Source organism: Branchiostoma floridae, unplaced genomic scaffold (assembly GCF_000003815.2).
Source record: "Branchiostoma floridae strain S238N-H82 unplaced genomic scaffold, Bfl_VNyyK Sc7u5tJ_1540, whole genome shotgun sequence".
Taxonomy (NCBI): domain Eukaryota; kingdom Metazoa; phylum Chordata; class Leptocardii; order Amphioxiformes; family Branchiostomatidae; genus Branchiostoma; species Branchiostoma floridae.
This window is the reverse complement of record NW_023365746.1, coordinates 23603-34326: the sequence shown is the minus strand read 5'-3', so window position 1 is coordinate 34326 and position 10724 is coordinate 23603. Positions and strand designations below refer to the sequence as shown.

The 10724-nt window shown below is 41.9% G+C and overlaps 1 protein-coding gene across 1 annotated transcript; it reads left to right on the top strand.

Annotated features, from left to right (window-relative positions):
• Positions 1 to 1870: 1870 nt before the first annotated feature.
• LOC118408014 (complement C1q tumor necrosis factor-related protein 3-like) lies at positions 1871 to 6468 on the top strand. Its single transcript, XM_035808626.1, has 2 exons — positions 1871 to 2154; positions 5079 to 6468. Exons 1-2 carry the CDS (start codon positions 1998 to 2000, stop codon positions 5645 to 5647), a joined length of 726 nt encoding a protein of 241 aa, XP_035664519.1. The 5' UTR covers positions 1871 to 1997; the 3' UTR covers positions 5648 to 6468.
• The last annotated feature ends 4256 nt before the right edge of the window (positions 6469 to 10724 follow it).

Below are 10724 nucleotides of genomic sequence, written 5' to 3'. Positions count from 1 at the left end.
TCACTGGTCTCCTTACCGGAGGTAAGAAGTTCATCCGACTTGGAAATAACACTTGTAACATTTTACGGTAAAAAAAAGGGAATCTCATCATAACGCCATATCATCGTAAAATTAGTCCATGTATGCTTACCTGCGGAATTTGTCCGCTCCGCGTTTCTGATCCATGGTTGAATCAAAAGATTTTACACCGACTCTACCGAGAAGCGTTGTGTTAGTTGAAGTTTTAGCTCAGAAAATGACAGAATGTGTAAACAGCCGTCACTAGCTTGGGCAGTTTCTCCGTTGCTAGAAGGGGTTTAGTTCCAGCATAATCCCGTCTATTTATGCGTGAAGAGCGCACTTGAGTAACTCTAGTCCTGCCCTTGTAAACGCAGCAAGGGAGAGAATTCCATTGAGGCGTAAAATTTGCACAAACTTGGCCTAGGGGGACGGCCCCCTACCGCGTCTGTGGTTCACTAGTTTGCAACCCAACCTATGGCCAGGAAGGTCGGAAGTTCGACTGACATACTTTCCAAGCAGAGGTTGGTAGGGGAGATTGCATACCCTGTTTTCTCTCCATGTGCAGTGCTGGCATCAGAAAACGCGAAGCATATGGGGAAAAGGTGACAAGCTTCCCCACCAACCTCTTATTTGAGGGTACAACTTACATATATAATTGTGGAAAGATCCACAGGACCAAGCCTTGCACTGCCCAATGTTCATTCTGTTTTCAAAAACATACCCAGAATTTTCTCGGTACATGTACAGCGAACATGGGTACTGCACGTACGTATCTGTATAGCCCCGTGCTAAATAAAACTGGAATGTGTAACGTTTTTATATTTTGCCGGAACGAAAACGTACACTTGGGCAAACCTCTCTTGTTCGTGCCTGTTTAGCCTGGATGCCAGACTGTTCAGGGCCTACACAGGTCGTCTTTGGCTCTAAGGGCAACATGCCCCAAAGAATTTTTAGCAAAAATTCCACCTGGGTTGGACCATGTCACGATAAAATTTCATGTTGGACCTAGCATAGATCCGACGAGCTGGCCTAGCCTGCGTAGATCCTGGAAGCAGTCTGACACCTAGGCTATGACTGTTGGGGATATTTTGGTGCCTGGGTACGCATGGCGTAGACACAACAGTGAGGCTGTATGGTGACTACCTATCACTGTACACCTGCATACTGCCCATGTTTAAATTTGTGCCACTCGATTGCACACATACTGTTGTACATGTAAACATAGACCCTACGATAGCGTAACCTGCAGTTTATAAGGGGCACGCTAGATGGACTACGACTAAGTTCATATCACAGACAAAAACTCATTCACAACTTTTAACGTTATATATCTCATCATGAATCAAAATTCTCTCACAAAAACTTGAATTCGCATGAATTGTAAAGCCGACTTAACCAAAGCTATGTACATATGCTCATATGCTCAGAGAGTGCTACCTACCTACCTCATATTTCGAGATGGACGGATGCCTGCTAGGTGAGGAGGGTCACGTTAAGGGCTTTTTCAAGGGCACAAGATCGCGATATCGGTGACATAACAGGATATGAACCCAGGACCCCTAGATTCTGTGGGTAAACACCATACCGTTACACCACACGAGTCCACAGACTCAATAGCTTCTTACCTAGGCTACCCAAAAACATAACGCTAGACTTTGAATGCACTTTTCAACCCCTTATGATATACATCAACATTTTAAAGCAGTTAGACGAGAAAGTGACATGATTGTAGTCGATTTATTGATAAAAAGTTGCCAAAGTGCGTCAGTTGTCCGATCAACACCTTTTTACTTAAAGTACATTTATCTTGCTGTAAAAAAAATAAAAGAAAGCGAGTCTCACTAAGACCGGAAAACATTTCCGACGAACGTGCAGTTGGTCCAGTAAAACTTAAAGGGCCAGGGGCAAGAGGCAGACACTTGCCTGAGTACGCGTTAACCAGTGTTCATCACCTGAAATATCTCCGATATTGGCTCCTCTACAGAGGCGTTGTTAAAATGGACGTCAAAGCGTTGGTGAGCCTTCTGTTGGTGTCTGTTGTGACGTCAGAGGTTCATGAGGACTCCTGTTCCCGCCAGTTGAACAACAGTCAGAACATCACCGTGTTGGCGCCGGCCGGGGCCAAGGGCGAACAGGGAGCCACTGGACGACAAGGCGTCGTGTCTAGTTACTAAGAACCCCGGGCTCTTTCCACTTGAGGGCTGTAACGTTACATGGGCGGCAGCGTCAACGCTTCGCTCTGAAGTGAATTTGATTTACCCTTGAATTCATAATGGAATATCATGCAAAACGTAGTATCATGCAAAGGTCTAACGTTAGATACCCGCTTTATATTGCTTGCTTTAGATTGTTAAACGTTACAAATGTTCTGGTCAAGACTCAAGATGTATCAAAAGTTTCATTCCGCGGTAAAAATGAAGGAAAAAAGCCATTGCAAGATGACTTCATACTCCTTGTTATTTTCACTCCGCGTACCGTAGGTACGCTTCGAGTGAAAATATTGTTTTCATACGGTTTCTTCTTTCTTTCTTTCTTTCTTTCTTTCTTTCTCCTGTCGCGACCTTTAAAGTGATTCTTCTCCGTCGTTCCTAGACCAAATGGCCTGAAATTTGGCACAAGGGTATAGTGGGCCAATACCCAGACCCGTTTTTCTCATTTTTTTTTATAGATACCTTTACAATGATTTTAGGGATGTTTTAAGGTCATTTTCTGGCCCGGCTGTATATTCATGTCTCCCGTGCCCAGGTATTACGTCCAGATGACTTGAAAGTTGGTATGATACTGCGTGAGATACTTATCAAAAGGACCCCGGTATTATTTTTGGCCAAACGTCACTTCAAAATCATTTAAAAGCCAATTTGGCGGGGTATTTACGCATATTTTCACCGAGCTCGCGTTTCGCGCGTGTAACCATATATGGTCACGTTTGCACGTGCGTCCGTTGCACCATATATGGTTATGGACGTTTCCGCGCGTGACGTAACCTGTTTACCTGCAGCTGTGCATTGTGGCTAATTGAATTTAGAAGGGAACCAATATGCGCCCGACACTTAGCGGAAGCGATGACCTGATTGGTCAGCTCGGGTACAGCCAATGAGGAAGGGTTTTTCAACTTAGCGGCTGGGAGTACATATATGTCGCCGGGAAGAAGTCCGTTAAAAGTAAGTGAAAAATTGTACTGTTTATCTTAAAATTGGCAACAATACACAAACGCAGTAACAAATTTGGGTAACTTGTCGTCGTTATTGTGTAGTTTTTGTTTGATTTACCCACGTTTAGAGTGTCTGGATAAGCGATACCGTAGCGTCAGAATGCCGCGGTAAGTGGGAGCGCATGCATGGAATATTGTTGCGCTTTGCAGTGACTGATGAGACAGTACTAGTATTGTATCATCAAGCTTTATTGACACGACAAAAAGTACAGTCAATTTTGTATGGCCAACTTTAAACTGCAACGAAAAAAGAAAGAATACAGAGTATATCTTACAATTCTACTAATTAAACATTATGATATGATTTTACTAATTATCGGTGAAAAGTGTACAGTAGTTCTCTTCCATAGTAACGTTATATGATAGTACAGATTTTCAAGGGCAAATCTACTAGTACAAACGTTACACTATGTTGTGAATTGTCCATTCAGGTTGGTTGTACAAGAATATATGTAATCAGGTGTGGCTTTTTTTCTAATCAACAAACAAAAAGGATCTTCCTTTTACTCTGGGTGGCAGTACATGAAATTACACAAAGGAAATACTAATTATTGTATTCTATTCTATTTTCTACTGGAGGAAGAGGATACACCACCAGGACTGTTGTGCAGACAGGTGGGGTTGTGCCTTGATAGAGGGTGTCAATGTGACAGTGCTAAATTCATTATTGGTCGGGTGCTCGAACTCAACTAATTCCACAAAGTCTGGTTTGTCAGAGAACACAATAGTCAACTGGCTACAAAGGTGGCATCAACAGACACCAAGGAGGGGATAGCAAAGTCACGTACAAGAAGTGTTACTGTGACAGAAACACCAGCTTTATGTATGATTAGGCTATTTGGGACAATATTGTAACTATCAAACTAAGTGACAATTAGAGATATTATTATACCAACCATGAGTTCAAACATTGTATTTCATGACAGACATGAATAAGTTTTTATGACTTTTCAGACACCACGTCATGGTATATGCTGTGTAATTTAGTAATGCACTGTACTACAAACAGTTAATCAGAATAATTAGATAATCATAAACTGATTAGTTTATGTGGAAAATAAATGGGACGTTAAGTTTATAACAGACGTATAACAACTGCAATTGCTGCATCCTTTTTTCAGACAAAAAGCATGCAAAACATTTAGATATGCAAAACAGACTCCGTGCAAATATACAGTCGCTAATTAGCTTTGTTCATCAATATAATGTATTAGCTGATTAACTCTAAGTATAAAAACAGAATGCGATCCTTTTTGTCTGAATACAATGTGCATACATTTATATGTATTTGTAATGATAATGTAATTGCAGTGCAGCCATGATATCCAATTGGATTTTTTTTTAAATTGCACTTCGCTAAAAACGGCTAATAAGCATATCTTGGTAAAGACTTAAAAGTGTAGTGCAGTTTGTTTGGAGAGGTCTGCTTGTATGAAGATTAGTTATGCTTGTGACAACCTTCAATAAGTGCAGTAATTGCCCTTGCCTTGTGTAAATAAGCAGGAAAACTTTAATCATAACCACGCTATTGTCACGGTACGTAATACCAACGTTTAGGGTCGCATAACGTGTTGCATCTGTAGAAAATTTCCGTTTGTGACATATTTTTTTTTTCTTGAAGTAAAACGGTGCTTGCTTTGTTAATGTGTGAAACATTAGCATGCTGTGTGCGTGTTGTAATAAAGAAATAAAAGTTTGATTACCGTACAGTACTCACATTGGATTTTTCAAGTTCAATTTTGGAAAAGTCCATTTTTGCATAAAGGGGAGAGCGGAGTGAAAATAGCTGAATTTGCTCCTAAGCAAATACCGGCCTTTCTAGTTGCTACATATATTTATGATTTTGATCTACTTCGACTCCCCAAAGGACCGAAAGGAGATCTTGGCACCATAGGAGCGAGAGGTGTTCCAGGGAAGCTCGGGCCATCCGGACCGAAAGGGGAGAAAGGCCACAGGGGTGAGCGGGGCCCGGTCGGGGAGAGGGGACCACCCGGTTCCAGCCCGCCCGCTCCGTCTGTCGTGGCCTTCTCGGTGGCGCGAACGGCAGATGTGAGCAAAACGTCGTCTGACACACTTGTCACTTACGACATCGTCATCACCAACGTGGGCGGGGCGTTCAACACGGGGACGGGCAAGTTTGTGGCTGTTATCAGTGGCGTTTACTTCTTCACATTCACGGGCAAGACCGACTATAAGCCTAAATTCCATTACAAAGCCCATCTGATGAAGAATGAAGAAATCGTGGTGAGTCTGCACGAGAATAATGGAAATCTGGGACAGCACAACTCCGGCAGTAACAGCGCCGTGCTACGCCTGCTCCCAGGGGACCAAGTGTGGGTCAGACTGGATGGGGACGGCCGCAGTCTGGTCGGGACCAAGAACCACGAGGGTAGCAGGTTCCTTACCTTCTCTGGGTTCCTCATTCATGCCGACTAATCTAACTAGTACGGTCAAACCTGCAGAAGTGTGACCACTTGCTGATGATTCCTTTAGATTGCACGGTTGACACTTGTAAGTATCAAGAATCCTGTCTTCTGTGACCACCTGTCCATAAATCGTAGATTTTATCGGTCCCGAGAGGTCTAGTTCTTAGGCAGGGTTGACCCTAATATTTGTCTAATGTGTTTTGTGTTGAAGATTCCAAAGTTTCGTTTCCTGACAGGCTGGTTTCGCTGACAGTTTTTTAACATCAAGGCCGATTTTGGAGTAACGTTAGAGAAAATGTCATGATTTAAACTTTCTTCTCTAAATTTCTTCTCCAATATCTATTTGGAGATCCGTATCTCCCTCTAGAATGCTAGTACTAGTACCTCCTAATAGACATAGCACTTATGTTGTTGCTGAAAATGCAGTAACTTTAGTGGTGGTTTATGTCACAAAATGATTGCGAAAGATTTACTGTATGTTCGACTCTTGAATAATGTGTGAAAACGTTTGTTTGTGACTTGTTGAATTCAGTTTTGTCAACTAGGCGAGTGCATTTGACCTTATCTAATTCATGTTTAATTTCCACTACTAGTTTTCCACTGTATACAATATTATACTTATTGAGTTGCATTGCCGTTTTATGGGTCCTGACGTAATGCATTCTCATCTCTCTTTAACCATTGAACAAATGTCTTAGAATTCCAAGACATGCAATTGATACTTGTTTGGTCGAAAGTTGTTGACAGTTTTGTTGTTGTCTTGTTGTTTATTTGTTTTATATAGGTACGAAGCCTGAATAAACAATATAAAAGCTTGATGATAAACATGCACCTTTTTTGCTCCATGAACGTGCTTGTTTTTCGTCTTTCACGTTTTCGTTATCTTAAATCGCAATATGGAATGTCCCTGTAGCTCAACTGGTAGTAGCCTCACAGTTGAGCTTCTGGTTCCAATTAGTTGGTAACTGGAATACACCTAGCCTGGGTACCATCCTCAATATCAAAGATTTCAAAGATCCTATTTCTATCGGGCTCCTTGCACTCGCTGCCCTAAAAATAGTCTGGAAACTGCTCCGTCTGGAATTTGAATATTCGGCCAGAATTTGGCCGAGCGCGCTGATCGGTTCCGTCTATCACCGGCAGCGAGTGCAAGGAGCCCCGGTAGAAATAGGATGGTACTCAGCTGCAGGCTAGCAGACACCACCGGTTTGGGGTGCTTCGAGCATATCAAGCTAAAAATATATATTATGCGCTGAAACAGGAAAGAAACTTTCCCTATGCGCAAAGAAGAAAATCGCGCAGTACATGTGTATCATAGTATAATGACCACTGGGTGTTCTATGGTCCTTTTCACCATAGATCGTAAAAAAATGTCAATGTTTGCGGGACACTTAATTTTTCGGCCGCGTAAAAGAAATCCCAACAGTCTGTTTGAAACAGAGGCTTTTAATACGTATTTACACTAAAAGTGATCTTGTGATCGCCGTCTGTTCTGTAAATGACTGCGTTTGTCAATGAAGATCCCTTCAATGCAAACACCAACACCAAAGACGAAAGACACTAAAGACCAAAGGAACTCCAGTCTCTCTTATCAAGGTTACTACGTCAGCTAAAGTACACATGTGTTCGAAAAGCTTCTTCTACAAACAGGATCGCAACAACCATTTGTTGAACACAAAGTGCACAGTCTTGTCGCACGTCATCCATTTTTGTGCAAATTGCGTATTACGTATAAAACCCACTACTGTAGTTTAACATGCCACACTCAGTAAGTCTGTGTGAATACGTTTTGTTCAGAAGTTCTTCAAAGTGTATTGTACGCGATAGTTCAAGTTCAATGTTGCCGTTATGAGAGTACAGAAGTGACTTGTTCGTTTGAAGTTCATTGTTATTGTTCAGCTGGCCGCGCTGCCAGTGTGATACTAGAGTGTAGAAGTATTGTGTTCCAGCCTAGGCGTTGTATAGTCTACGTGAAGCGGGTATTCATCACTGAGCTCAACATGAATACGAAGAAAGTCAAGTAGCTCTTGCGTTGAAAAGCCAAAGAGGTTTACGCAACCAATCATGAATTTTTAAGAGTTATGTATATAGACTATTCTATATTTTTCACATTCTAAATTTTCAAAATTCAACATTTTCAAGATGTTGTAGGAAATCAAGTTCATTGTATTGCCCGTACATACCAGGTAGTGATCGGTGAGAGAAGAGACATGTTAGCTAGTCAGACCGCAATGTTTCCTCCACAATTCTTGCTTGAATATCACATAGTCTACTCAGCCATATGTATACTTCGACTTCACTGCGGCCCTACGAAGCTGCTATATTTAAACTACTACCAAAGGAATGCCCCTGGCAGCAGCTTCACAGTTTAATTGCTGGTTCTAGTTGGTAACCGGGAGACCCCGGTTCAATCCTGGGTAGGGCATCTCGTTTGGGGCTGCACCCGTCTGTTGGAAGGGACGTAACTTATTAATGGGCTATACCGTGTTTAAGGTGCTATTCATCATCTGATGAAAGCTCCTTGGTGCACAAGTCACTACTACTACGGTACTACTACTGGGTAGAGGGTCTGGACGCGAACAAACGATCGAAGATCGAAAGAGACTTGACTATCGAATCGATAAAGATGGGAGTTCTGAGTGTGAAATACAGCCACATATGCTATGGGTAGCTATGTATTAAAAGTGAGTCAGCAAGCCTTACTCGATGGCTCTCTAGGTAGCCTTGATATAGCCGTAGTGAAAACAAGGGGTAAGTTTGTGTGCATATATGTTGTACTTACTTCTGAAACCCAGCCGGCACCCCGCCTCCGGCCGCCACGTTTGGGACGTTGGACCGGCCGCTCATCTTCGTGAACGATACAGTCCAGACAATAGCTGATGATAGTTTACGGGACGTGTGGAGCAGGGTGCACTGGTTCTAATCCCACTGGTGTGTCGTCAGGCTGATTCCGATGGTACAAACCGTGACTAGGCGTTGTCACTACGCACAAAAGTCTCCCTATTTGAATACCCTGTAGGATATGCAGTGAACCGGAACATGAGAGTCAACAATTTAGGAAGTGTAAGTCCAGTCCCGTTCAGATCCATACCATGACAATTTCTGTATATTTTTCTCGCTTAGATACAAAATTTGTAAAAAAAGAAAAGAAAAAAGATCATGGTTAATTTGTGGTTACTAGTATAGATAAACATTCCTTAACGAAATATGTTTTATGTTTAATTTTTCGTTAAGTGGTGACCGTTTCAAAATACTAAACATTGTTGCAGTTCACATGAATTCCGATAGACAAGACAAACTGTTTATGTAAACACATTGTAACCTGGATGTAAGACTCTCTAACGATGAAAGCAAAGACATATTTCTGGTATACTAAACAGGCTTTAGATCTTGCGTACAGGTCTTTCAGCCTTTTCAATCATTCGATGGGGATTCGGCGAGTTGCACTAAAAAGGTATGCCACCGATCATGAAAAGACTAACAAATTTAAAAGTACGAAAAAATGCATACCCGTTTGAAGATTACATACATACATATACAGTGTATTCCGTTACTCAGTATTCACACAATAGAAATACAATATAAAGCGAAAGGTCTTAGGTCTTACTCACAGCAGTCACCAGAAGAAAAAGTCGGTTGCTAAGCAAGGCTTGGGTTCCGTTAAAAATTTGGGTCCATCAATGTGCCTTGTATACAGGACTGAATAGGAGGTTTTGCATTCATACACAAATATTTGTTATCATGTTTGAAGTATTGGGCTATAGAGAGCAAGTTAAAATGTTCGAAAAGTCCACATCGTATACCGCCATGTACTGTATGTAATGTTTATCAACTGGTGACGGTGTTCAAAGAAGGTAACATTGTTAAAGACGAAATGAATATAGTGACTTCGATTCGTTCAGTGGGTGAAAGAACAAATTACACATGTACCTAGCTATAGAGTTCTGCAACCTTACGTATTCTGTTTAGAGTCTTATAATAATCAAATAACTTCCTTAATTGGTTTTAGCAGCCATGCACCAAAAACAGCAACACTGATTAGAAACTTACCAGTGTATTTTCCTCTCGACTGTAGAAAAATCCCTGCAGAATAAACAGTTCTGCTGACACTAAAGCCAGCCTCTTGAAAGCTCGTTGTTCTGGTTGACACCGAATAGTAATGAAGAGGGTTTTGTTGCCGGGTTTTCATTCATAAGCGCGTGCCGCAACCGACACATGGAGACGGTGACCCAATTTTGGTAGAAAAAACATACATTGAAACTGGTACATTGTGTACCTAAAACAGTATCCCCTGTATAGCCATAGCCGTTACGTTTTCAAGGTTAGTAACATTCGTGGTAGGTAGTCGCACGATTTTGACGCCCTACGCTAGAGTTTTCAAGCAGGCTTTGGCAGAATCATCGCTGACAAGGATTTAAGACAACCTTTTCCGGAACAGGACAGACCTACTAAGATGAGTTTTGTACGACACACGCACGGCTAGCCCTAGGATGCCATCCGTTCGGTTTGAGGTCGTGGGACGTTGGAACGACGAATGTGATCAGGCCCTAAGGTGCAGTGACTTTTCGTGAGTTTTTCTTTTGGTAATGAGGTTTCGGCGAGGCTACGCAACCATCGGTGGACAGCTGAAGTTCGGACAATACACTGGCGATTCTCAAAATGCCAATTTGCGGTAGTAAACCGATCGTACAACGGTTTTTAAAAAGCAGTAAACATCAAGTGAAGATTATTGAAAGCAGGCACTTTTTGCAGGAGGCACGTGCATGTGCCTTAAAGTACCGAATGACAACCACAAGACAGGTTTGGGTCGAGCAGGGATTTCGAGTGGTGCTTCAAGTTGTCATCTGCACAGACATTGTTCTGAATTCAGGGCATGTCCGGCATCTGTATCCTCGGTTAACCTCAGGCCCTCTAATAAGATGTAGCAAGGAGGTTGAAAGACCTCCTTGGATGTAGTATGACATATCTTCAAATCCAATACTATCAGTGCCAATACTTGAGAGTGTAAATTTATTATCTACTACTATTAGCGCATTATATAAATTTACCTATTGGGTTATTTAACTACTACTAGTGTTACTACCACT

Coding starts and splice junctions, on each gene's coding strand:
- LOC118408014 (XM_035808626.1), top strand. CDS start 1,998: ATGGACGTCAAAGCGTTGGTGAGCCTTCTGTTGGTGTCTGTTGTGACG. Junction 2,155..5,078: donor GGGAGCCACTGGACGACAAG/GCGTCGTGTCTA, acceptor GACTCCCCAAAG/GACCGAAAGGAGATCTTGGC.